Raw genomic sequence first — 26453 nt, 5'->3', positions numbered from 1 at the left:
TAAGAATAAAGTTACACCCATTTGTAATTCCCTCATTAGTTGTAAAATAGACCAGTTTCCTTGGAACTTGGTGTCGTCATTCAGAATTATCATCAGTTACATCGCCCCGATGCTGTGAATCATGCTTGTCATCTCCGTTCGTACCATTGTCTCTCGGTTCGTCATCCGGGTCCTCGTTCTCAGCTGTGTCATCTGTGTCATCCGTGTCATCTGTGTCATCGCTGTCGTCACCGTCGTCACTGTTCTCTTCTTCGCTGCTTGAAGACTCATCCGAATCACTTGATTCTTCCTCCTCATCGTTATCTTCTAGGAAACGCTTTTGAGGGACTGCAGGTTCCAGAGCAGGCGAAGTTGCCACTCGGCTGGGCTGCCTGGGCTGAAAGAATCTGGACAGGGAAGTCGGGTCAAATGAACTGCCGCCCTTTGAGCCTGGGCCCAAACTACCATTTCCAGAGCTTGCTTTGTAAGTTGGGCCTGAAGTCGTGGTTTTCCTACCTGCAGAGGCTGGTTTTACATGCTTCGTGATGTCGCTGATCTGAGACATATCAACCAATTGTTTGATCTTGCCATTGGTTACTTTTGAAGTGGCAGCATTGACTGCCGCCGCCAAAATTAGGTTTAAATGTTGAGGGTTCTTGTCCATCAAAGCTGTCAAAGGATTACCAGTAATCCCTTTACTCTTAGCAGCTTGTGAAACTTGATTGATGGTCATCGCGAGCGCTTGAGTCAAAATACTGGCGATTGCCTGCTTGGACAGACCTTTCCTATCTCTTGTAAGCACCACTAACTGTTCTTGCAGATATTTCATGGTCCTTTGATGATCATCCATACTTGAATTCTTATCGGCCGCCCTATTTGCAGCCAATGTCTGTGAGATATTTTGTGGTTTTCCATTATTGGGCTTCGGTAGTGCACTGGTGCCATTTATACTACTCATGGTACCTGGTATAGTACCTTTCTTCGCTCTTTGCTGCTGCTGTTGTTCAAGCCTTCGCTGTGCAGCGGCAGCTTTGGCAGCGGCAGCTTCCGCTTGCTTTTTCTTTTGACGCTCTCTTTCAGCTATGTATTCCTCGTCTAGTCCCCATAGCCAACCTTTCCCCTCCTTCGATACTTTACGGAAAGATTTGTTCAAAGATAGGTTGTGGCGCACCGAGCTTTGCCAACCATCTGGGCAATATTTATAATAGGGGAACAGTTCCCTGATTCCGTTGTAGATTTCCGATAAAGTCATACCTTTCGGGCTTGAATATTTCCGTATGCATGTGGTTAGGAGCGCCGAATACGAAAGCGTTGGCTTTGTCCTATATTCCTGCGGAATCTCCTCAAGCGCATACACCTTCTTAGGAACTTTGGTGGGCTTCTTCTCTTTTCTTGGCGCTTGTTTTTTAAGTACTTGCTTCACCGGCTGGGTCTCCGGAGATCTGGACGATCCTGGTTCCACCCTAACCGGCGATTCTGATTTTTGGGCGTCAGGAGACTTGTGTAATTGGGAACTTCCCTTTTCCTGCTCCGCTGGATGGATTTGTTCTGCTTTCTCCTGTTCTGGTAAAACAAATTGAAACGGTATTTGCCCTATTTGAACCTTAGTCTTATTCTTCAATGGCACTGTATTTCCCCTTTCGACAAAAATGTCATCCACGAAGGCCCCATTTTTTCCTATGACTGACACTTCGAACCTACCGGTTCCAAAATTATAAAATATCTGGGCGTGTCGTCTAGAGATTGATTTAGATGGCCCCAAGTTAACATCTACTTTATGCGAAAAATCGTTCTCTGACCGCCTTCCTATTATCACATGCAAAGTCTGCACGTAGAAAGTGAAGCTCTGAAAGTCTAGTCTTGCATAGGCAGAAATAGTGGGCTGCTCATCCGAAAGCATCACATTATCTTGATTGCCACTGTCCCGGTGGGGATCCGCTTGCGCCGTTAATAATTCGTGTTGCTGAAACATGACAGGTGTCAGGGAATCGTGTCTTTTGGATTGAAGTAAATTGCCTTTTTCGAGTATTGTAGTCGCTGAGGGCTCTTGCTCATTCTTTGGGCTTTCTTCCCCACTATTAAGAGGAACAGAGGCTGTACCTTTAATCCTGTCGTCAAAAGTATGACTACTTTGTTCTCTAGAGCTCTCAGACTGGTTTATCTCGAAGGACGTTCGCCTTGGTGAGGTCGTCTCTTTCTTAATATCGCTTACAGCTTTCTCATTTTCATGGCCATAGTCTTGAGCGCTACTCTGACTATCTTTCGGGCTAGTGTTTATTTCAGATTTCTCTTCGTCATTATGTTCTAATCCAGTGTCACGCAATTCTGTACTTAAATTCTCGATGCTTTGATCCTCAGCTCCTGCTTCATGGATCGCATGTCGCAGAATCTCTTGTGTTGTGAATAGATCATCATCATGTTTCTCGCTAAACTCCAAGAGTTTCGAAAAATCTTCATGCTCTAATGTATCTGGAAGCTCCAATTTTAACTCGCCACTAGTAGCCAGATAATCTTCCTCCTTTTGTGACTGTCTATGCCTCATAGGTTCATTCGCTTCAGGACTTCCCCGCAGCGACTCACTGGGGGTCGACGGTACATTTTGATTCAATCTTTCATTTGAAGAAATTGTATGGTCGGATGTAGCTGGTTTAGGGCCCGCTGATTCTGATGATCCATTGTCACTCATTACACTTTCTGAGCCCATTATAAGTAAAGACACCTTAACAAAAGAGGTTTTGTACAGACTGACTCTTGAAGCTTTATTTCGTTTGCCTAGGAAATAGAAAGTCGACAAATTCGAGGCAGTGATCACTAAATTGTTCCAGATTTTCTCGTGTTGTAACGAATTGCTGGTTCCCCAAAGCAGCGACACAACAAAGAGCCAATATAAGTCTTGCTTGCGCGACTTGGAGCTCCTATCAGTAACTACGTTACCGTATTAAAAGGAAAGTCACTTATGCTGCGGTTGGCAAATATTTATCTTCATTTGTTTACATGATGATGTCTGTCAAGTTTGGTCATTTTCACCTTTATTCTGTCAAGACCGAAATGATCGTCCATAGTGACACCTGCAATAATGCTATATGAAGGATCTTCAATCTCAGAGTGCTAAAACGTAACCAAGAAGTTCTCAATGCCTTCTGTCAATTTTCAGACTCCTTGCTTTGACACGTTCTTGTGGGCTGATAACCCAATTGATGTCGTTGGAGATTTCTTCCTTTAGGTCTCCGCCGTCAACATCGAAATCGTCGTCATCGAATCCAAGAATTAGGACCAGTTGAGTCAATTTGGCGAATTTCTCCCTCAGCGCGTAATTTTGCTGACATACAGTGGCGATAAGTAGGCTTAGTTCGCGGTCAAGCTTGGTAGCGCCAAGCTCGTTGACTTGTAGCGCCCAAATTCTTTGTTCAAGCTTTTCGATGATGCAGTTAACTATTAGTGATAATAATTCCAAAAAAGCGTCTTTGGTCAGAATGTTCTCGTATGGCACCATGTGGGTGTTCCATTTGGAGATAAATTCATGCACTGTTGATAGATCATCGTAATCGTCTGCACCCGAGATATAATGATTATCGTTACTATTAATCAGGATGTTACTCAAAATCGTTCGTATTTTATTGGCAAGCACATTTTCAAACAGGAACTTTATCGACCATTTTTGCAGTTTGTTTGTTTGTTTGGCGAGAAGGGCCTCACATGAGGCCACTTTCTTAGCCAAAATATCCGCATCAGTACCGAACGGGAAGTTGTCATGTAAGAGCCTCGGATTTTCTTCCAAAATCTCTGTGATAAATAGCCTGTGCGCAATCTTAGGATTCATGTAAAGAGTGTTGACATAAATGAGGTAGTGATGCAACGATAAGACTGCGTCTTCATCAGAAACTACTGCCTGTAGATTCGATTGGAAGTTGGTTAGAGCATTCGCAGCTGCTCCTCTAAAATTGAAGCCGAACTGTGATAATTTGTTTGTGGCATAAGTTTCCATTGCGGAGGGAGAAGCAGCCCTGGAACTCAGCGATCCATCTGGGCCTGCTTTGGGCACGTATTTTTTCAGTACCAGTGAAGAGTTCAATCTCGATTGTAAATTTTTGAGCTCCGTTTGCATATATCTCACCAAATACTCATTCTGATAGAATTTCGCAATCTGATCCAGGAATCGGGAGAAGATCTGGGTCTGACCTGTGTTGAGCGTCAGAATAAGATTCTTCCTTATAAGCAATGAAAGGTCATCCAGGATTGATGAGACTGGATACGAAAAGATGTCAGTATGCTCTACCCGTTTGAAAATTACTAGATCATTTATTGAGGGCAATTCCTCGAGGGACAAGCTCTGCTTGAAAGACTTCTCCAGACAATGAGTCACTAAAATCTCAAAATTCGCATAAAAAGCGTCCTTCTGTAGCTTGCTAAAGTATTGACTATCAGCTATTGGTGGTGGCGGCGTAACCATTTCCAAGTTTGTGACGTTCAGAAACTCGTACCATCTAACGGAGAAAAATCTCGAATACATTGACCAGTTTTGCAACATTTGCGAGAATTCACTGAGTACATCGGTTATGTCGCTGATATCACTCAAGCCGCCGTCACGTTCCGATACCTGATCATTCATTTTGTGGGTTCGAGCGCGAACAGTGTCAGGCTCCAGACCGTACTCATTAACGAATTCTTGGTGACTTAAATTCAAAGAACTTATAGCTCTTGTTATGCGGTCGACCTTTCTTGTTTCATTAAAAGTGTCCAATATCAGACCTGCTTGCAGATCAGCCTCCTTTTGAACTTTTTCCATGACATGGATCATGAAGTTATCACCATAACAAGCCGAGATAACCTTTGAGTGGTCGTTTATGATGGTAGATACAATCTTGAAAAGATGAAGCAAAGCCTGGGCAAAAACTCCTCTCTTCTTAGCTTCCATTGTCATAATTTTCCGACTTTCTTCGGCGATAATGCCACAGACATACTTGGAATACAGGTCAAGTCCCAAAGAGTTTTGACCTATTAGCGGAAACATTTTAAAGATCAAAGTCAATTGTGGGATATCTTGTGCTTTTGCAGCTTCTAGAAAGTCAGCTTTGAAGATGTCTGTTAGGTCGCTACACCATTTCTCTATCAGAACAGCCGGCTCCTCGGGTATATCACTGGTTGGGACCACCTTCTTGGCAAACTCGGACCCAACAATTTCTTTTGGTAGACTCCTAATCTCATGTATCGATTTTGCTGCCAGTTGATGGTCCCTAGCCTCAAGGGCACTATGAATGACTGAGATGTTGTTCTTTAGGATGCTAACGGACTGCACAAATTGAAAAGTTTTCTTAATCAGTAAATCTTCACGTTCGACTGTAACAATGTCATCATGGATCGCCGTGGCAGTAACATTGGAGTTTGATATCGCCGTTAAAGAAGTATGGTATTTTGAAAGAGTAGTAGTCAGATCAGTTCTCTGCAATTCCAGACTTCGTACCGCCCTATTGTGTTTAGTCTGTGATTCTTGAATGAACTGGTCGAGTGATCTCAATTGTTCTTCATGATCCCTTTCTATGATTTGTGATAGTTTCTTCACTTGTGAGGCAGTAGACAGTTTTTGCAGATACAGCGAGTACTTTGTTAATTTCTTGAACAATTGACCCTCAAGAACATCAGTGTCCCATGACGATGAGGAATTAGAGCTCATAATATAGCAAATCGTTGCCAATGGAAGCCTCCCAGGGCTGATGGATCGTTCACCTTTTGTTTTTCGTCACTGAAGGGACGAGGATCAAACTCGAAAAGGTAGATAGATAGATACAAATATTAATTTAACGTAGTCTAACTAATAATATTAAAAGATTACATTGAAAAAAATGTTTGAGCATCTCTTTGACTCACAAACAAGACGCTGAAGAATGGAAAAAACGATAAAAATCTCTTTTGTTGTTTAAATCTTCATAAAGGAACTATGAGGACTCAATTCAGTTGCAGATGCGACGTTTCTCAGGCCACCGTCGTGGTAGCAGTCTCACCGTGAGCCTCGTGGACATGCTTTTCATGGTTGTGACGTTCCTGCTCACTGGTGACCTCTTGAACGGCTTCTTCGTGCTGGGCCCATCTGCCCTCCTCCTCGGCGCCTTCCTGACCACCCTCGACTTCCTCCTCTTCTTCGACCTGGTCCTCGTAGTTTTCATACTCCTCTGGCTTGAAGCTCAAGGTTGGCTTGACCTGAGCGGAGTCTAGGGTCCATTCGTTTAGGGCGGTCTCCGCGTCGATGATGATCTGCTTGGAAGCCTCGTAGCCATCGTAGGCAGGTCTGGTTTCACCTGGCGTCACAGGAGAGTCGTCCAAAAGCTCGAGCAAGGCCTTACCATAGCCGGCAATTAATGCAATCTTCTCAGAATGTTCGATGATAGAGTCGAACTGGTAGTTGAAGGCTGCTCTCAGCTTCGATCTTGTGATGTTAGAGAGTTGTGCTTCCGCAACAAGCGACTCAGCTTCGGCACGAACCAATTCCTGCTCCAACACCTCGATCTTGGCCGATTGTGGATCCTTGTACTTCAAGTACGCGATCTTGTCGGTGATCTTGTCCTTCCGGTCTCTGGAAGGCTGAACGGACCCTTCGATATCCCTAATCGACTTCAAAGTCAAACGGTACTGATCGTAACGGTCGATAAATTGATCGTCCAGCTCGCTGATCTCGTAAATCAACACTCCCAATTTGTCCGTAATGTCAGAAACGTCATCATCGTTCTCCAACCCCCAGATAGATAATTGCTTGGCAGCATCACGCCTCTCGTTGGAAGCGATCTCCATAGACCGCAATACGTTCTTCTCAATCTTTACCAACTGCGAAAGCTTTCTCGAAAGCTCTGGACCCCAGGACCCAGCAGCATTCTTCCTGAACGAGTAAGCAATCCCCCCTTTCCCAAAGAATTTGCCTCTGGTAGAAGCTGGTGGTGGAGGAGGATTTTGTAGATCCGAAGCAGTTGGAGCTCTGGTATTTCTCAATGAATATGTTCTATGCATTTCAATACAGACCGTTTAGTATCACCTAGTTTTCAATCTCACGATCTGACAATAACCTTTACCCGCGTCTTGCCGTTGTCGTGCTATACTTATATGCCTTAGGGAACCCTATCGCTACAGGACTACCCCTTCCCCCTTTTCCCTCGCTCAGGGCCTTTATACCCGCGACGAAGAAATTCAGCCAAGCTTTTTTCCTCGCCCAGCTACCCTTTTAGGGGTCTTCCAAGAGCAAAAAAAAGGAATTGCTCGCGATGACCCAAATGGGACAGAAGCCGGATTGATTGCTCGAAATGGCGAGCTCGCGTTACCCGTCCGTCAATGAGGCCGATAACATTGAACGGCTTATCATATATAGTTGCTTGTGGTAAAGTAAGCTCGTGCCATCGGGTAGGGCAGGGATGGCCAGCATGAATACTCCTCCTACCTCACCGTCGCTGGCGTTTGGGACGCAGGCGTCAGACGGCGGCGTTCCATGCTCTTCGACACAGTGTCTGGCCAGAGATCTTAGGCGATGGGGTAATGAGTGTCCCAAATCTCCCTGCTCTGCGAGGGGAGACAGTGATGTGGATGAGCGTCTGCTCTGTTCGCTAGCAGGACGCGGACTGGATCTCATCGCGGACGCGAAAGCGCATCTGGGCACGCTGCCGGTCGGACGAGGCCCGTACTGTTACGTGTACGAGGTACTGAACACGGGGAAGGTGATCAAGTTCCCTCGCTCGAAGAGGCACAGCAAAATGGTGCTGTTAGAGGCCGCAGTGCAATATACTATTGCTTTGCAATGTCGTCACGTGACGCCAGTGCTTGCCGTCTCGTACGTTAGTAAGCAGCAATTCACGGGGCTGCGGGCCAGCGAGTGTGTGCCCGGCATTGTGATGCCGAGGATGAGGATGGATTTGCAGCGCTTCTATCAAGCACATGATCACGTGGAAGTGCGGCGGATCTGGTGGAAGGCCGCTGAACAGACGCTGAGCTGTTTGCAGTCCCTCAAGACGCAGGCTTTCATTCATGGGGATATAAAGACGGCCAACATACTGCTTGACTTCGAGCAAGAGCCTAATTTTTTCTTGGCGGATTTTAGCACTGCCAAGAAAGTGCCGCGCGGTAGTCGCGCGATCCGCGGCGCGTCGATCCAGGCAACCATGGAGTACTGCGCTCCGGAAACGTTGCGAGACTCGATAGAGTCATTTGACACAGACCTTTATTCTCTGGGGCTCTGTTTGCTGGCGCTGATCACTCGGCAGGAGCCGTTCCGCGAGCTGCAGCAGGCCAAGAACCATGGAACATACTCGGTTCAGCAGTCGCAATGGCTGGTGAACGCCGTGCTAAAGAATGACCCCATAAATTTGAACGTGTTGAGCAAATCGCTTCATTGCCAGTGGCCCGACGAGCTTTCGTTTCTGTCGTTGATCCTTGTAAAGAGACTTCCGGTGGAAGATTGTATAGTCGCTATATCTCGATTTCACCGTTAATGATTGCGTTTAGCCTTCTTTCCTTCTCCGCGTCAGACTTTCTTGTGTTAATCTCTTCATCCTTCTTGATCCACAGTCTGCTGATCTTGCTCGGTACCACAAATTCCGGATGCGCCATGTCGCACTCTTTCCGTCCTAGTGGGCAGAACCCGGTAATGTATCTGGGACATATCACTTTCTTTATGTGTCTTTTCTTACATTGCGCGCCCAGAGGACAGAATCCCATCGTGTAGTCTTCGCAAAGCGCAATCTTCGATTGAGGATCAATATGAAGGTACTGGCATTCCGGCGTTTGAGTGCAATAGCCGTTTTTGGAATAAAAGACACATTCGGGCATCTTCCTAAGGTTGTACTCGTGCAGGTACTCGCACTGATCGTTTTTCTTGCAGAGCCCACGCAGCCAATGTTTGCAGACAATTTTATTCTGAAAGATGGGCAGAACGTGTTTCCTAGGACATGATACTCCACGAGGACACGAACTGGGACCCTCTCTCGAGTTGTAAAACTCACAGATGGGCCGATCTGGATCAAGTGAAAAGGAATACTCCTGCCTTAGGAAAGGTTCAAACTTGAATGGGTAATTTGAAGTGTCGGGATGAGCCAGCGACATTAATAGTGATGAACGTTGTCTAGCTTTGTCGGTTGCATCGGAAGGCTGATTTAGTAATAGATATATCAATTGAACTTAGGTATAAATTTCGAAGTCACTATATACGAATATGATCCACAAGCTATTTCTAAGGCCAGGGCATTTGCCACCGGTACGCTAGTTTAACTTCTAGATGGCAAGGATTGTTAAACCCATTGAATCAATAGTGCCATGTCAAAGGATACTAGTAACCAAGTCAGTAATGATAGCGACGAAAATGGCGAGGAGACCCGCTTCGTGGATCCAGCGGTTCACCGAGTTCCAAACTATGAGGTCTCTGAAAAGGCATTTATCCTTACTCAACCTAAAGTGAATGCAGATAAGCAGAGTTTAATCGAATCAATCCTCGAGCTGGTAAAGAAAGAGGAAATGGCCCCATATTACAAATATTTATGCGATGAGTACCTCCCAAGTGGCACTTTGAAATTTGACGAAGCTTTATACCAAGAATTACTGAAGAAGAACGAAGAAAAGGTCGCCAGTCTCAAGAACAAGCTTACAGAGGTGGAGGAGAACGATGAAGGGGAATTGGAGAAGGCACAATGTTGGATCGAGCTCGGAGAATATTACACGCAAATCGGTGATCGCGCTAACGCCTTAGACACCCTGGAAAAGGCCTTGGGAAAAGCCATCTCTACTGGAGCGAAGATAGATGTCATGTTCACCATTACTAGAATTGGTTTCTTCTTCAATGATCAATTTTTCGTCAAGGAAAAACTGGAGCAAATAAACGTTATGATCGAAAAGGGCGGCGATTGGGAAAGAAGAAACAGGTTCAAAACCTATAAAGGTATCCACTGCTTAGCAGTTAGAAATTTCAAAGAGGCAGCTAAATTGCTAGTCGATTCTTTGGCTACGTTCACTTCGGTTGAATTGGCGTCGTATGAAAGCATCGCTACTTACGCTTCCGTTGCAGGTCTATTTACGTTGGAAAGAACGGAGCTTAAATCTAAGGTGATTGACTCTTCGGAGCTGCTCTCTCTGCTCAATACTACTTCCGCACTTCAATCCATCTCTTCCCTCACGATCTCCCTATACACTTCCGATTACTCCAGTTTCTTCCCTTTTCTGCTTGAAACTTACGAAAATGTTCTGCTTCCATGCAAGTACCTAAACGCCCACTCAGACTTCTTTGTCAGAGAGATGAGAAGAAAAGTGTATGCTCAGCTACTTGATTCCTACAAGACATTGTCTCTCAGGTCAATGGCAGGCGCCTTCGGAGTATCAGTCGAGTTCCTGGACAATGACCTAGGTAAGTTCATCCCAAATAAACAACTGAACTGCGTTATTGACAGAGTCAATGGGATCGTCGAAACAAACAGACCTGATAACAAGAATGCCCAGTACCATCTGCTCATCAAGCAAGGGGATGGACTGCTAACTAAGCTTCAAAAATATGGTGCGGCCGTAAAACTTACGGGCTCGGAACGGGTCGCTTAATTGGATCCAAGATATAAATACGACTAATAATATGCATTTCTGCCTACATCGCTGGCCCGCCGGCCCAATAATGTCTTGACACGTGAAGTCCACTGTCATTCAATAGAATTGTTTGCGGTTTGCTCAATTTCATGGGCACAGGTTAACAGGTTTGATTCCTAGGATAAACAATAAGGTACAAGGTATCCTTAAGGTTACCTTAACGTGACGTTGGTTGCCAGACTAGGGCTTGCGGTTATATCGGTTTGAAAAAAGTAAACATAGCAATGTGCAAGGTCTATTTGAAGCTATCACAAGACTTAGTTGTGCCATTAAGGGTACTAGCAAGCCTTGAGATGTCCAGCGGCAATCGTGATATAAAAGGGTATCAAGCTTTAGGTATTTCAGCATAATGACAAGAGATAGGAAACAAGCAACAAGCTATCTCTTGCACAATACAATTAGATATGGACAAAGATCTTCCACCTCAAGTATACTCGTTAGAAAATGGGTTCGCCTACAGCCATCATCCCTATGGCTCCCAAATTGCGAGGCCTGATGGCCCTCTGCTAATGCAAGATGTTCATCACATCGAGAATATGGCCCATTTCGACAGGGAAAGGATTCCCGAGAGAGTTGTTCATGCCAAGGGTGGCGGTTGCCGTTTCGAGTTTGAATTGACCGATTCTTTGAGCGATATCACCTATGCCGCACCCTACCAGGAGGTGGGTTACAAGTGCCCGGGCGTGGTCCGCTTCTCCACAGTGGGTCGTGAGCGAGGCTCTGCGGATACCCTCAGAGATCCACGAGGAGCCTCTTGGAAATTCTATACCAATTGGGGTAACCATGACTGGGTTTTCAACAATACACCAGTCTTCTTCATTAGGGATGGCCTCCAGTTCCCACATTTCATTCACACACAGAAAAGAGATCCTCAATCACATTTAAACCAGGACAGCGACACTTCAACATTTTGGGACTTTTTAACGCAAAATGTGGAATCTGTTCACCAGATAGTGTATATGTTTGGGCCTAGAGGTACACCAGCTCACTGGGGTGACATGTCCTCTTATTCTGGTCACACATTCAAGTTCATCAATAAAAAGAATGAATTGACTTACGTGAAAATTCACGTCCGTCCAGTCAATGGCTTCAAATGCTTGAGTACCGAGGAGGCTAAGAAGCTCGCCGGGTCCAACCCTGATTACAACCAAGCCAAATTGTTCCGTCAATTGGAAAATGGTGAGAAATCTAAGTACAATTGCTATGTGCAAACTATGACTCCAAAGCAGGCAGAAGAATTTAGGTACTCAATCAATGATATAACCAAGATTTGGCCTCACTCGCAGTTCCCACTGAGGAAATTTGGTGAAATCACCCTCACTGAGAACGTCATTAATTTCTTCGAGGAAATCGAGCAGATTGCCTTCAGTCCAAGCAACACCTGTATTCCCGGCATTGAGCCAACCAACGACACTATGCTGCAGGCTCGTTTGTTCTCTTACCCCGATACCCAGCGTCACAGATTAGGTGCTAACTATGCCCAATTACCAGTTAACAGACCAAGAAACGCAGGCTGTCCATATGCCACTCTCTTCTCCACCGGCAGCAAGACGAGGGAGCAAGCGCTTGGCAACTTCGATTGCCCCTACACTCTTTCGAATTTTCAGAGAGATGGTCCTCAGTGTCTGTACAACAAGGGAGGAGAACCAAACTATATATCCACACTCTCGAAGACATCCCTCAGCTTCAAGAATTTGACTGATGACAGTTTGTCCAAGAAGTTTGCCGGCGTTGTGCTGGATGAGGAAGCCAAGAGGAGTTTGATCCAGCAGGAAGCGGAAAGAGAGAGACACGAGAAGATTATCAACGGAAAGATAAATGAGTACTACTACAAGAGTGGTTTAAGTGAGTTAGATCTCGAGCAACCTCGCGTCTTGTATGAGAGGGTTTTTGACGAGGAAACCAAGAAGATATTTATCGACAACGTGGTCGACCATGTTTCGCTCTGTCTTGACCCTGCAATCAAGGCGAGGGTCACCCAGTATTTTGGCTTGCTGAACAGAGATCTTGGTGCCACACTCGCCAAACACTTGAACGTTGAATATCAGCCACTAGACCTTGCAGGTTACGCTAAGGCGGTCGGTATTTCGAGTGCAGCTTGATCGATCGGAAATCAAGATTACGTACAGGCTGGGGACTTGTCTAACCTGGATATAAGATCTAAATACGTACAATAACGCTACTGCTCAATTGTCTTGCATTCTCTAACTCCTTATATCTAAACATACGAACTTGGTCCAGTAGTTCAGCCTTACGTATAATTTGCTTGCTGTCTTAGTAAATGTTTGCTGTTGGCTCGATTCATTCGCAGAAAGCTTATTATCGACGTTTGGTGGTCGAGTCAACTGATCTGGCAGATCTCTTCGCAATAATAATGATACATGCTCGTTTATGGCTTGCGGTCATATCGGTTTGGAAGAATCAAGTATTGCTCTAAAGTTCACTGAAAGAACATTTGTCAAGACTATTACCAATTAATCCAAGGGGTCGAGCCATTATTCAAGAATTGCAGTGGTATAAAGGTAGGATCGCTGGTCAGCTTCAATGGAGATATCTGAGGAGTTCTTCAGATCTCTAACAGCTCATAACTTACAGAACAACTAAACAATGGGTAAAGATCTTCCACCTCAAGTATACTCGTTAGAAAATGGGTTCGCCTACAGCCATCATCCCTATGGCTCCCAAATTGCCAGGCCTGATGGCCCTCTGCTAATGCAAGATGTCCATCACATCGAGAATATGGCCCATTTCGACAGGGAAAGGATTCCCGAGAGAGTTGTTCATGCCAAGGGTGGCGGTTGCCGTTTCGAGTTTGAATTGACCGATTCTCTGAGCGATATCACCTATGCCGCACCCTACCAGGAGGTGGGTTACAAGTGCCCGGGTGTAGTCCGCTTCTCTACAGTGGGTCGTGAGCAAGGCTCGCCGGATACTGTAAGGGATCCACGAGGCGTTTCTTGGAAATTCTATACCAATTGGGGTAACCATGATTGGGTGTTTAATAACACTCCGGTCTTCTTCATCAGAGATGGTCTGCAGTTCCCGCATTTTATTCACACTCAAAAGAGAGATCCTCAATCACACCTGGGGCAGGACGACGACAGCTCAACTTTCTGGGACTACTTGACACAGAATGTGGAATCTATTCACCAGATAGTGTATATGTTTGGGCCTAGAGGTACACCAGCTCACTGGGGTGACATGTCCTCTTACTCAGGTCACACATTCAAGTTTATCAATAAGAAGAATGAACTGACGTATGTGCAGATTCACGTTCTTCCAGTCAATGGCTTCAAATGCTTGAGTACTGAGGAGGCTAAGAAGCTCGCCGGGTCCAACCCTGATTACAACCAAGCCAAATTGTTCCGTCAGTTGGAAAACGGTGAGAAATCTAAGTACAATTGCTATGTGCAAACTATGACTCCAAAGCAGGCGGAAAACTTTAGATACTCCGTTAACGACTTGACCAAGGTCTGGCCTCACTCACAGTTCCCACTGAGGAAGTTCGGCGAAATCACGCTTACTGAGAACGTTGACAATTTCTTCGAGGAGATCGAGCAGATTGCCTTCAGTCCAAGCAACACCTGTATTCCCGGTATCGAGCCTTCCAACGACAGTGTCTTACAAGCACGCTTGCTCTCTTACCCTGATACTCAGCGCCACAGATTAGGTGCTAACTACGCCCAATTACCAGTCAACAGACCAAGAAACGCGGGCTGTCCATATGCCTCTCTCTTCTCCACCGGCAGCAAGACGAGGAAGCAAGCAGCTGATTGTCCCCACACCCTTTCGAATTTCCAGCGCGACGGTCCTCAATGCCTGTACAACAAGGGGGGAGAGCCAAACTACATTTCAACCCTTTCTAAGGCATCTATGAACTTCAAGGCTTCAACCGACGACAGTTTGTCTAAGAAGTTTGCTGGTGTTGTGTTGGATGAGGAAGCCAAGAGGAGTTTGATCCAGCAGGAAGCGGAAAGAGAGAGACACGAGAAGATTATCAACGGCAAGATAAACGACTACCACTTCAAGAGTGGTGTCAGCGAGTTAGATCTCGAGCAACCTCGAGCCTTGTACGAAAAGGTGTTTGACGAGGAAACCAAGAAGATATTTATCGACAACGTGGTCGACCATGTTTCGCTGTGTCTTGACCCTGCAATCAAGGCCAGGGTCACCCAATATTTTGGCTTGCTGAACAGAGATCTTGGTGCCACACTCGCCAAACGCTTGAACGTTGAATATCAGCCACTAGACCTTGCAGGTTACGCTGAGGCGGTCGGTATTTCGAGTGCAGCTTGATTAACGCATTTTTTGGATACTTAGCTCTTTATCTTTTATATGACTGTCTGATCTAGAGGATCAGAATATCTATGACATATCTAAGCTTATACTGGTTTATCTTGCTTGGTAGCGCCGTACTATTTCTCGACGCCAAAAATCAGTCGGAATTAAGAAATATGACCAAAAAAAATGTCGAGAAACTGACCGATTTCTCTTTACTGGTCCAAACATAAGAAGCTCACTTCTCAGATTGTTATAATTATCCCCGGTATCTCAGTTATACTATCGCTGATTAAAGAGAACCAAGGAATATGAAACAAGAATATGCCATTCAGTGGCTAGAAGAATACGCAATTCAATTGCTAGAGGAATATCCGAAATTGCGAGAATTCATGCCAACTTTGGATCGTCCATTTTTCAATATTTCACTATGGGATCATTTCAACTGTGTGGCTACGAAAGTAACTGCAGGAAGATTCATCCCAAATGAATTCGAATTTGTCGAAGGCGAGTTGCCTTTGAGTACTCTACCAAGCGTTGTTGCCGCAATTGTCACATACTATGTCGTAATCTTTGGGGGCAGAGCGGTGCTCAAGGGAAGCAAGCCATTGAAATTAAACTTTTTTTTCCAATTGCATAACATCTTCCTCACCACTGCCTCATTGTTATTACTGGTACTCATGATCGAACAATTGATCCCAATGATTTCCCGCAATGGATTATACTATGCTATTTGCAATATCGGCGCTTGGACTCAACCAATGGTCACATTGTACTACTTGAACTACTTGATAAAGTTTGTTGAGTTCGTGGACACCCTCTTTCTGGTACTAAAGCACAAAAATCTGACCTTCCTGCACACGTACCATCACGGTGCCACCGCATTGTTATGCTACACGCAACTGGTAGGCACGACTGCAATCTCCTGGGTTGTGATTGGCCTAAACCTCGGGGTTCATGTTGTGATGTATTTCTATTACTTTCTAGCTGCTAGGGGCATCAGAGTGTGGTGGAAGGAGTGGGTTACGAGGTTTCAGATCATTCAGTTCATCTTGGATATTGGATTTATCTATTTTGCCGTATACCAGAAGGTCGCTCATCTTTTCTTCCCATCTTTCCCACACTGTGGTGACTGTGTTGGTTCTACTCCAGCCACCTTATCCGGTTTTGCCATCATCTCATCATACTTGATTCTGTTCATCTCTTTTTACATCGAGGTCTACAGGAACAAGGGTACGAAAAAGAGCAGAGTCATCAAGCGTGCTCGTGGTGGCGTCGCCGCTAAGGTCAACGAATACGTTAACGTCGACCTGAAAAACGTTTCCACTCCATCTCCCTCTCCTGTGAGAAGGAGAAAGATCTAGGCGCTTGTTAGCCCCACTAAGCTACGCTCCGAATAGGCCGCATGTTTAGCTCGTTTGTAGAGTAGCCTGTCAAAGAAAAGAATTGTACTATGTATTAATAACCAGTGAGCCTGTCGGTAAATTGGCCAAGCTAGGCTGTAGCAAGCTTGCTACTTAAATCTGCAGACCTCTTCCTTGATAACGATAATGCATTTCTTATGGCCTCAGGCGTTATCTTAGCACCGCCGCCTACAAGCGATACACTACTCAAATTTCCGCTGGAATCCCCGATGATTGATATCGTTGATCGAATACATGCTTCTTCAGCCTCTGTATCGATGTCTGCCAGTAATAGAGATGTTGGTAACTCCATGTCTTCGTCCTCATCGTCATTTAATTGCACCTCAGGATCCAGATCAACGATGCCGAAATTCGAAGCGTATCCGATCTTCGATTCCACGAGGTTTAATGGCACCCACGCCTCAGGATCGCATTTCACGTCATAAGTCTCCCTTATCGTAGCACTTCTTCCACGAGTCCTGACAGTCATCTTAAAGTCCGTTGCACGTTCATCAATAAAAGCTCTTGGAAGCTTGGTATCTTTCAGCGCATATATGAGAGAGTTCCAGCACAAATCAAACACTGGTCCTTTTCGACTGAATACTCGCTGTTTTGCATATAACACATAACTCCACTTCTTTTGCTGCTGCAAATGGGATACAGTCACATCTTCAGCTTGCTCATCTGGATATACAATCTTCACGTCACCGTCTTTGCCTGTTATACGAACACCGCACTTAACATCAAGTGCTCTCTTTGGAATAATCCCTGCATGTAGGATACAATCGTGCAGTCTTTGTGACAATGTCATTTCCTCATCGGTTGGCGCTCCAACCCTTCCTCTTTCGACCTCGACCAAGGGGAAAACGGTAGCGTATTTCCCAACCTCGTCTCTCCGTTTCGTCAACTCCATAAGCTCCTCCTCGCCTATGTTCTCACTTCTCAATGGTACAGTTTCTTCTATGATTGCCCCGGTGATAGATGTTATGACAAATGTTGAACCACATTTTAGAACATTTGAGCCCAAAATGCTATTGCTCGTTGCATTAGAACCTCCTGATCTTGAATTATAACGAGATAAGCTTCCTTGATCGACATGAACTTCCCGAAACTCTTCAAATTTCCTCAAGCATGGTCTTATGCCCAGTGATAAATGTCTCTGAAGCGACAATTCAGGCTCAATTCGAGCCAGAACTTGGGGCGGAAAAGTGATTGGGTGGATTTCTAAACTTTCTGCTTCATTCTCCGCCATCCTATCTCCTATAGAGATCCAATTGACCTGTTACTGGTGTATGACGACTGATAATGTTAACAAGCTCATCGTTCAATTTTTCAGCTAACCAAAGTAGGCAATTTAGCCAATTTCCTATTTGGGCGACTGACTACCCAAAAAAGTCGAAGTGACTAAAGAGGAAATTTCAGCCAAATCTAGCATTATAGGCTATAAAGCATCTTAGATATTATAGTTAAGAAAGCTCCGAAGACTCTTGTAGGTTATATGGGTCAGCATTGATTAGATATGAGCATCACGGTCGTTGGTTCGCTGAATTATGACCTAGTTACGTACACAGATCGTTTACCTGAAGCAGGTGAGACGTTCAGGGCGAATAGTTTCGAGACACATGCAGGCGGGAAGGGATTGAATCAGGCAATAGCTATTGCCAGACTACGACATCCCGGATCAAAGAGTCTCTTGAGAATGGTGGGAAATGTAGGCGAGGACATGTTTGGCCAAGAGTTGCTGGATTTACTTACCGAAAACGGCGTGGACTGCAAAGAAGTTAAGAAGGTGGGAGGAATGAGCACTGGCGTAGCAACAATCTTGGTAGAAGAGAAAAACGGGGGTCAGAACAGAATCCTACTGAGCGAAGGGGCTAACGGGAAAACTGTCTATGGTCCCGACGAGCTTTCGCGTATCTTTAACGGCAAGAGCTCTGGCGGTGAAAAGCATTACGTGGTGTTCCAACATGAAATACCGGATCCCAGTTCCATAATGTCCTGGTTGAAGCTAAATCGGCCCGAGTTTCAAATAGTATTCAATCCGTCGCCTTTCAAACATCTTGAGCTGGAAGCTTGGAAGAATGTCGATGTTTTAATCGTGAATGAAATAGAAGCCCTGCAAATCGTGGAGGCGGTTTACCCCGAAGAAGAATGTGAATCATATAGGAGCATGATTGGAAATGACTTTCTTGGTGGCTACCAGAAACTTTGTCTTGAATTTCAGCGCAGAGTTGTCAGCCAGACGAATTCTGCGACAGTGGTAATTACCCTCGGATCACAAGGGTCTCTGTTTTGCTCTAAGGACCATCCTCAAGTTGGATACACCCCTTCCCTCACGGGAATCAATGTTGTGGATACTACAGGCGCTGGTGATACCTTTCTAGGCTCTTTGGTTAGTCAACTGCATAGTGGAGCGCGGCTCGAGGATGCGATCAGGTTTTCTACAAAATCCAGCTCACTCACGATTCAGAAGAAAGGAGCAGCTGAGACTATACCAACATTTTCCGAGGTCATGTCGCTGGAATAAAATAAAGCGTAGGGTTTGCCTTAGTGACACAGCTTCAGAATTTCTCATGTAATGACAAAAGCACGGTTATCGGCTGAGACAGCTCTTTTTCTCATCCTCAACTGCGGCCGATATTTCTAGGCACTTTGCTGAGGTGTACTAAATGCTAAGGTGATATAAGAACGGCTTATTGTCATGATTAGCAAGCGTGTCAGGCGTGTAGCTTAGACTTAAGTTTCGGAATTAAAGGGGTATGTAAATCATATGTAAATCATACAAAGGCCCATCATTATTCTTTTGCCGGTGATTGAGCTATGACTCCATCATTAATTTTAGATCCCGTGAGCACAGCGCTAATGCTTTCAGCACCATCCGACGAAACTGATGATGCTGGCGAGTTGCTTGTTGAGGGTGCTGTATGTGTTTTGCGCAGTTTGCGTCTCCCAAGATTATTCTCTAGACCTTCGGCGAGCTCTCTATTCGCCGAACCAACTTCTAAGCTCGCTATACTGCGCTGACTGGGCCTTGACACAAAACCTCTAGCTGAGTTATTAATACTCGGCTGTGCATTGCAGCAGGCATCACTGAGATGATCATCATTTGAATCATCAGACGCGTTGCTTTCATCGTCTGTTTCCTCTTCCTCATCAGTTTTGTTGGTAACGTATAGTGCATACTGCTGCTCTTGCATCTTCTGCATTTTAAGATCATGCTCCCTCCGAGATTCATTTAGTACTGCTTGCAATTTTTCACCTCCAACCTTCCCATTGCCTGTACGGCGCAAATAGAACAAAAGATAGGCCGAACCGGCAATACTATGCTGGGGGTCAGTTTCAGTGACTCTAGAATCATCAAAGTAATACCACTTGTCGTTTTGTTTAACGTACGCCGTATAGTGACCACCGCCAATGCCACCGTAATGATTGTCAACTGCTATCAAGTCATATATGGAACCTTTGGAGTCACTTTCAACAATATATTCGCCCATGTCAAGTCCTTCAATTGGGAAGTGAACAACGTCATCAATCTTGTCGCTGAACGACCTCTGATTTTCAAACCTTTTCAAATGTATGAGTAGTATATCTGGAGTATTCCACAGCTGAATTTGTTTGCTTGCTTGTCTATGTTCCTTGCATGTTGGACAATACCATGAATCATCCATTGAAAGCACCTCTTTCTTCGAGAAAAGCTTTAAGCAATCATACAAAGTAATATTTTCTTTCTTCGTCTTACCTTCTTGTGTTGATCCACGGGTAATTTCCTTGTTCACCAATTCTGCCGGATGTTCCCAATCAATATCTTTGTCTTGGGCAAAGGCTTCTTCAATACCTGAAGTAGTCCACTCACACAAGATGATATCTCGAGGCTGAATAATGGCATTTATTTCCGCATCGGGCTTACGGTTCATTTCATCCTCTTCGCCTTCACGGGATTTACCCATATCTTCTGCAGCGCCTACGCTGTCAATTTCTATATCGGAACCAATTTGGTCTTCGCAAGCAGCCTCACTTGAATAATGATTGTTGGTCTGCTCAAGGTGGTTTTCACTTTCACCACAGCTCGTGAAACGTTTCTCGAAATTGGAGTAATCGTAGATGTCTCTGACAATAGGATCTAGGAGCTCATTGATATTGCTTGCCTCCTTTAGGTTCAAACGAGAGGTAGGAATATAAAACTGCGAATCGCTTTCAGTTGATGGTACTCTCGCGAATGGTTTCAACTTGCTGCTTTGAAGCACCTTAATCGAGAAATAGCCATCGAGATTCGCAGTGTCAGTGGCAGAATATCTAAATATCTCTTCATGAGCGCACAACTCATCCCTATTGTATTTTTGTTGAAGCAGAGGACGAGACTCGATTGATGGCACTTCGTTCATGGTTGATAGAGGAAATTCTACAAAGCCTCCACTTAGGTTTGTATAGTACTTCTCCAACTTGAGTCTAATGAGTCCCGGGTTTTTAGCCTCGTCGGATGAAAGAACAATGAAAAATGGTACTCCAAACAAACTGGCGGTTTCAAAGCCTTCTTCTATCCTTGTGTTTAGAACCGGAACTATAATATCTGTAGGGGAGGCTACCAACTCGTAAAATATAACGTCCTCAGGATCCGATATCAGTTCTTGTACTGGAAGAAAATGTGACATTGTTTCTGGAGATTCGTAGTTGCTGCAGAACTGGTGATTGAATATTTCACAACCATAAAGGTTGCTTGGCTCAATCTTTGCGTATTCTCCAACATATGTTTTAAGCTGTTGGTAAGAAGCGGTTTTGCTTATCTCGATTTTGATAATACATGGCGGAGAGTTCTGTGGAAATACCTTGATATTCAAGCAGCATGTTGCATTGACTGGCAATGGTAAAGTGAGATCGTTATAGGGGTCGAATGTAATAGAGACTGTTTCGCATTGCGGGCATTCAAGTGTGGATTTATAAAGCCCAACGAAAAGATCGGTCACTATAGAATCATTCCGTAGGAGGTGCATCTTCCATGTATCGTCAGCGAGTTTTTTGACAGTTTTTGGATCATCGGCATCCATTTCCGGCGTTAGCGACGGCTTCTCGAGGTATGGTTTATCACGGATTCTGTTCAAATCTTCGTGAAGTCCGTCCAGTATAAAGGCCAAGAATTCTTGTGAATCCTGCTGCATATAGCCGAAGAACATACTGTTAAAATGCCCTATTGTGGATTTAAAAGAGGTGGGAGAGAATGCAGTGTTACGCGGCACAATGGAATCCATAAAAAGCGCCTGTACAAGCATGGAAAATGCTTTAGCAATGTGCCCTTGGTAGCCAAGTGGGTTTTCAATATTTATTTCACTCTCGTAGCCATTGTAAAGAAAATAATCCCGTAATTCAGGGATGTGCATAAGGCATTGCAATGCCGAGTTCATGTAGCAGCTATTACCCAAATTGCTTAACCCAATAGTTCCTTCCGAAGGCTTAAGCTTGTTATAAATAAAATAGTTCGACAACCAGTGGTAGTTTTGTCCCCTCTGTTTAACTTCTACCACGAAATCGCCTGATGTGATCTCCAATTTCTTCAATGTGTACTTTTCGAGCTGAGAGGTCACCAGGGTCTTCACTGGCAGCTCCATGAACTGGAGCGGATTCAACTTATAGGTTAACGAAAGAACGCTATCTCGATTGTCCGTGCTTGAATCTTTAACGTACCACACTTTGGTTTTATTATCTACACCTAGATGAGACTCCTTGCGATAAAACGCTTGATATATCTCTTCCAACACGTCTCCTACTGTCGACAGCCGGGAAGTCGTGATGTATATCGGATGTTCGTTAGCGTACCGCCGTTCCTCACTGCTTAACACCAAATAATGAATTTTCAAAATGCATTTATTGTATTCGGTGACCAGGCCGCCGGCTTCTGAATCATGAACTAAGACGGTCGTCACTGGCTGCGACCGTGCTGTCAAGCCGTACCATTCAACCAATTTTTCAAAAGCAGACCTTGGGATTGACAGATACGGACGCCGCTCATAGTCCTCAAGGATAAAGTTCTTATAATCTCGACAAATGGATGATGTATCCATAGGTCCCAGCTCGGTCGAATCGCTGATCTCTTCATCCAGGAATTTATCGTACCATAATTGCGGTATAATACACATTTCGTCGCCTTCTCGCGCTAGCTCAGAGTGATCTTTTAAAATCTTAGATATGATCTCACGTTGGCTTTCCAGAGTCAGTATATCAGGAGATTCATCTCTTCTTCCAGCTTCTTCTGCTCTTTCTACAGCTTTTCCACCATCTTTACTGGAGGCATCAAGCATTGCATCCTCAGATGCTTCGATTGTTTGACACGTTTTATCATCGCTGATCATTGATAAGTTCCAAGCCACTCAAAGATCACAAATCCGCCTTTCAGCGGTTCACAGACTACAATTTAGTATTTCATATTACAATGCCCTTTAGTAACATAGCTAGTAACAGACGCGCTTTTGAAAATTTTCTGCTAAATGAACGTCTAATCTCTACATAATCAGAAGCCAAGCCAATCCCAGCCGCCGATCTGCTGGATCAGACTGCCGTAGTCAATTTAGAAGCATTGGCAACAGTGGAAATATATTCAGCTGTATATATCGAGTGCTGCACATAACGTAGAAAATACAAAGTGTCGCCAATTCATCTTCAAATTCAGACACCTTTGATGACAGAAATTGAAATACCATACCCTATGGTAATAACGCATAGGAATGCCAAGAGTGAAGCCGGAACACCTCTCGTTATGAAGGAGCTGACGTTCAGATATCTCTGGCCCTTTTTATCTGTCATCGATATTGCGGTTACATTGGGGAAACCTGAGGATGGCAAGCCCATGCCGCAAGACGCCAGTAGCGCACAGCCGAAGATCAGGACTGGGGCGCTATTCTTGGCTGTCATTCTATCGCCGACTTCTTGAACCAGTGGGATGATGATGATGGCGGAGACGGTGTGGGAAACAAATGTACCAACGACCAACATTAAGATACCAAAGATACAAAGAATAGCGAACAAGCCATCGTTTGCAATTTTCCTCTGCAGAGAACGGGCTATTGTGCCCAAAAGACCAGAGCTTGACACACCCTTCCCCAGGGCAATACCACCCATAGCAAGAACCACAATTGACCATGGAAATGAGTTCAGATCATGCGTTGAGAGTAAACCAGTACCAAAAAATAGGACTATAGGTATGGCTGCAATTTGACCGGACGAACCAAAGGCATTCTCAATTTTCGACTCGACACACCATAACAAAATCGTGCCAATGCTTACAACGATGACAAAGTATTGCTTCAAAGTAAAGCGGGTTTTAATAGGTGTGAATTTTTGCAACCGTGTCTTGTGAAATTTGAAGGTGAAGCACATTACACCCCATGCGCACAGCAATGAAAGTATACCAGTCGGTAGAGCCACGGCAAAGAACTGACCCCAACCGATGCCATAAGGCTTCAGGAAGTTCATGGATATGACATTCTGTGGAGAGGCAATTGGTGATGCCATACCACCAACATCAGCCGCCAAAGCGACGCCCATAACCAGCGCTTTTGCAAACGGTGAAGATGCTTCCAGAGGATCTAACAAAGGCGACAGCAGTGAATAAGTTAGTACCGGTGCGGCGACATTTGAAATCCACATCGATAAGAAGAAAACCACACCCATTGCCATCAAAAGCACATTCCTAGGCTTCGTTCCTGCTGCAGCCAGTAGCCAAGATGCAAGCACTCTGGCAATGTCATACTGGGCGAGAGCTTCGCCCAAAGTGAAACCTGCGAGTAAGATCATGATCGTAGAGGACCACATTTGCGATAGAATCTCTGAGGAAGCTGCTGCAGCACCAAGGACATGACCTTCTGAATCCTTCAAGACTCGGAATAAGACCACAAGTAGTGGAACCAAAATAGCTGTCGCGTATAACGGAATCGCTTCACTGGCCCACAGGAATGCTACGCATTCCACGAGAGCCATACAGCGGTGTTGTGCTTCGTCGTTGAAAGTTTTCACTCCTAAAAGGACACCGGTAACCGTAATTATGAAGGCAATTTTGAACGCCTTCCAAGTAAAGAATAACTTTGGAACCATCAGCTTAGTCACTTGGAAAACCTTGAAATTCAGCGGCCTTGGCAAATAGTACTGGTAATACTCCAATTCCAGCTTACTGCGGCTAAAATCAGAGCCTGTCCCTTCACCTTGAAGATCTTTTTCTTGCGAAAGCAATCCCAACATGTCTTTCCATGTGTTACTTCTCTCCCAAACAATGTGGTCGTGAAGAAAGGACTTCAACTCATGTTTGCACATCTCGATGTTGGAAGGTTGATCTTTGAGAATTGCGTAAAACTCAATAGCTTTCGATATTTTTCCATTCAGCACTCTAAGTGTAGCATGCTGGAAAATATACGTATCCTTGTAGAACTCCTCCGATTGGATCAGATCTCGTCTGGTATTTTGATGCATTACTTTATCAAATTTTTTGGTGATCTTGCTGAAGCCTATACGGTTCAACTCAATAAAGGACTTCAATTGGCAAAGATCAATGTACAGATTGACCGTCGACTGCTTTAGGAGAGACGTTTTCTGCGATTTGACATTGAACTGAGAGTAGTTCAACAGAGCAGTGTTGTCTTGAACATCGTAATCGTCCTCTTCGTCGAACTCTTCTTCCGAATAAAAATCATTCTGTGCTCTATAAGATGGCTCCTGAGACCTCTCGTCCTCCTGACCAAAACTGGAACCGTTGTTAAGAGAGCGGGCTGAATCATCGCTCAACCCACAAACACCGATTTTTTCAAGATCTTTCACCAGGTTATCGAACTTTTCGTAAAATTTCGCTTCCATTCTCTTGTAGAAATCATCTACTTTCAACTTTTCCTCCTCCAGGCTTCTCACAAACGTATCCTGAGGGCTAAGCAGCGTCTTCCCCTCGCTGGAGAGAGACGATCGTCTAGACTCAAAGAACTTTTCCTTGACCTTCCTGAACGGTGCATTCTTCAAATGATTACTCGGTCCGAGCTTCGGAGAGGGGAGCTCTTCCAATTCGAAAGTTTCTTCCTGAATATTATCATCGTTCTTGGCATCATTGCCAGCTCTCTCTGCAGCACTTCCCTTGTTAAACAGTTTACTCTTGAACAACCTTCTCGCCATCTGTCTCGGCGAAGAAGATCCCTTAAGCTCGCCATTCTCTGCAACCTCGACAACTTCACCATTCAGTTTCAGCTCATCTGTCTGTAGAGTATAGATCAAGTTTTTCAGATCGCTGTAGTCCATATAATGGCTTTGCCATTCAGGCACAGCATTATACTTTAAGAAATGCGAAAATCGCATCTTCAACAACTATTCGAGAAGTCTTGAGCTTGAAAAGCAGTAATGACCGATTAGAATGAATGCTGGCCAAAAGATCTTCAAGTAAGAGTGTCTTGCAACTTTTACACATTTTTTTACCTGGCTTTAGCGATGATCTTTTTTATTATGGGCCTTTCGAGGCTCTAGAAATCAACGTACAACAGTATGTGATAAAAACGTCAACTAACATCAAGCATCTTAGCATTAGCGACCAGATCTCGTTGCGAGTTCGCTGGTCTGATCGAGGATGCTAGGCGGATGAGGCTGGCTTTTATAGAGCACAGGATTTGCGCTCCTTCCTGGCGCTGTCTGCATGACCGGCAGCTTATGGTTGTTTGCACGTGTATCTTCATCTGACGAATTTTAAAGAGAAAGCCCATGTGGACGATTGGAATCTAGTTCTGCGGGCCTAGCGCTCTTGCTACGGGTCCGTTCCGCGAGTATAGCGGATTATACGCATCATGCTCGCAATTGGATGGTGTGGCCACAGCTGCTTAGCTACGGGTGCTATTGTTTATTTTGCTCTTCGAAATCTGTGATGGTTCGTCTAGCAGTAAATGCTATGGGATCCTGGGTAGCTCTCTAATAGCTTTCAACTGGGTCCCTTTTATATGTTTCATTTGGACCTCTCGTTGACTCGCTACCAGTAGCTTAACACCAATATGCTGGTCACATATGTTGGTAATCCATAGTGTTTAAGCCAGCCCTTTGCCTTCTGTTAGTGACTTGAGGTGCGATCTGAATCTTTGATGCGGTAGCTTCTCTATTTCGTCTTCTTCAAATGCTACCGTAATCTGCGGGTCGACGTATTGCAACTTACAATGGTAGATCCGGGTCCTATCCAGCAATGGAAATAATATC

General features: G+C 44.7%; 13 protein-coding genes across 13 annotated transcripts; 6 read left to right on the top strand and 7 right to left on the bottom strand.

Moving 5' to 3' along the window:
• Nucleotides 1-76: 76 nt before the first annotated feature.
• Nucleotides 77-2683, bottom strand: FHL1 (Fhl1p; the record flags this gene model as incomplete). The annotated part of the gene is made up of 1 exon (XM_037282083.1): nucleotides 77-2683. One exon carries the CDS (start codon nucleotides 2681-2683, stop codon nucleotides 77-79), a length of 2607 nt encoding a protein of 868 aa, XP_037137978.1.
• Nucleotides 2684-3109: 426 nt separating this feature from the next.
• COG4 (Golgi transport complex subunit COG4) lies at nucleotides 3110-5650 on the bottom strand (the record flags this gene model as incomplete). Its single annotated transcript, XM_037282082.1, has 1 exon — nucleotides 3110-5650. The coding sequence occupies one exon, from the start codon at nucleotides 5648-5650 to the stop codon at nucleotides 3110-3112; it is 2541 nt and encodes an 846-aa protein (XP_037137977.1).
• Nucleotides 5651-5949: 299 nt separating this feature from the next.
• PIL1 (lipid-binding protein PIL1) lies at nucleotides 5950-6975 on the bottom strand (the record flags this gene model as incomplete). The annotated part of the gene is made up of 1 exon (XM_037282081.1): nucleotides 5950-6975. One exon carries the CDS (start codon nucleotides 6973-6975, stop codon nucleotides 5950-5952), a length of 1026 nt encoding a protein of 341 aa, XP_037137976.1.
• Nucleotides 6976-7373: 398 nt separating this feature from the next.
• Nucleotides 7374-8444, top strand: ISR1 (putative protein kinase ISR1; the record flags this gene model as incomplete). Its single annotated transcript, XM_037282080.1, has 1 exon — nucleotides 7374-8444. One exon carries the CDS (start codon nucleotides 7374-7376, stop codon nucleotides 8442-8444), a length of 1071 nt encoding a protein of 356 aa, XP_037137975.1.
• On the bottom strand, nucleotides 8422-9054 carry YTH1 (cleavage polyadenylation factor RNA-binding subunit YTH1; the record flags this gene model as incomplete). The annotated part of the gene is made up of 1 exon (XM_037282079.1): nucleotides 8422-9054. The coding sequence occupies one exon, from the start codon at nucleotides 9052-9054 to the stop codon at nucleotides 8422-8424; it is 633 nt and encodes a 210-aa protein (XP_037137974.1).
• Nucleotides 9055-9264: 210 nt separating this feature from the next.
• Nucleotides 9265-10533, top strand: RPN7 (proteasome regulatory particle lid subunit RPN7; the record flags this gene model as incomplete). The annotated part of the gene is made up of 1 exon (XM_037282078.1): nucleotides 9265-10533. One exon carries the CDS (start codon nucleotides 9265-9267, stop codon nucleotides 10531-10533), a length of 1269 nt encoding a protein of 422 aa, XP_037137973.1.
• A 446-nt stretch (nucleotides 10534-10979) lies between these two features.
• On the top strand, nucleotides 10980-12677 carry HG536_0B01600 (uncharacterized protein; the record flags this gene model as incomplete). The annotated part of the gene is made up of 1 exon (XM_037282077.1): nucleotides 10980-12677. One exon carries the CDS (start codon nucleotides 10980-10982, stop codon nucleotides 12675-12677), a length of 1698 nt encoding a protein of 565 aa, XP_037137972.1.
• Nucleotides 12678-13182: 505 nt separating this feature from the next.
• On the top strand, nucleotides 13183-14871 carry HG536_0B01590 (uncharacterized protein; the record flags this gene model as incomplete). Its single annotated transcript, XM_037282076.1, has 1 exon — nucleotides 13183-14871. The coding sequence occupies one exon, from the start codon at nucleotides 13183-13185 to the stop codon at nucleotides 14869-14871; it is 1689 nt and encodes a 562-aa protein (XP_037137971.1).
• A 293-nt stretch (nucleotides 14872-15164) lies between these two features.
• On the top strand, nucleotides 15165-16217 carry HG536_0B01580 (elongation of very long chain fatty acids protein; the record flags this gene model as incomplete). Its single annotated transcript, XM_037282075.1, has 1 exon — nucleotides 15165-16217. The coding sequence occupies one exon, from the start codon at nucleotides 15165-15167 to the stop codon at nucleotides 16215-16217; it is 1053 nt and encodes a 350-aa protein (XP_037137970.1).
• Nucleotides 16218-16347: 130 nt separating this feature from the next.
• Nucleotides 16348-17508, bottom strand: RRP43 (exosome non-catalytic core subunit RRP43; the record flags this gene model as incomplete). Its single annotated transcript, XM_037282074.1, has 1 exon — nucleotides 16348-17508. The coding sequence occupies one exon, from the start codon at nucleotides 17506-17508 to the stop codon at nucleotides 16348-16350; it is 1161 nt and encodes a 386-aa protein (XP_037137969.1).
• A 267-nt stretch (nucleotides 17509-17775) lies between these two features.
• Nucleotides 17776-18783, top strand: RBK1 (putative ribokinase; the record flags this gene model as incomplete). Its single annotated transcript, XM_037282073.1, has 1 exon — nucleotides 17776-18783. The coding sequence occupies one exon, from the start codon at nucleotides 17776-17778 to the stop codon at nucleotides 18781-18783; it is 1008 nt and encodes a 335-aa protein (XP_037137968.1).
• A 268-nt stretch (nucleotides 18784-19051) lies between these two features.
• UBP12 (putative ubiquitin-specific protease UBP12) lies at nucleotides 19052-22597 on the bottom strand (the record flags this gene model as incomplete). Its single annotated transcript, XM_037282072.1, has 1 exon — nucleotides 19052-22597. One exon carries the CDS (start codon nucleotides 22595-22597, stop codon nucleotides 19052-19054), a length of 3546 nt encoding a protein of 1181 aa, XP_037137967.1.
• A 313-nt stretch (nucleotides 22598-22910) lies between these two features.
• On the bottom strand, nucleotides 22911-25574 carry PHO90 (SPX domain-containing inorganic phosphate transporter; the record flags this gene model as incomplete). Its single annotated transcript, XM_037282071.1, has 1 exon — nucleotides 22911-25574. The coding sequence occupies one exon, from the start codon at nucleotides 25572-25574 to the stop codon at nucleotides 22911-22913; it is 2664 nt and encodes an 887-aa protein (XP_037137966.1).
• Between the last annotated feature and the right edge of the window lie 879 nt (nucleotides 25575-26453).

The sequence above is a fragment of the Torulaspora globosa genome, chromosome 2 (assembly GCF_014133895.1).
Source record: "Torulaspora globosa chromosome 2, complete sequence".
NCBI lineage: Eukaryota > Fungi > Ascomycota > Saccharomycetes > Saccharomycetales > Saccharomycetaceae > Torulaspora > Torulaspora globosa.
Note: the sequence above shows the minus strand (reverse complement) of the source record. Positions and strands in the feature narration are given on the sequence as shown.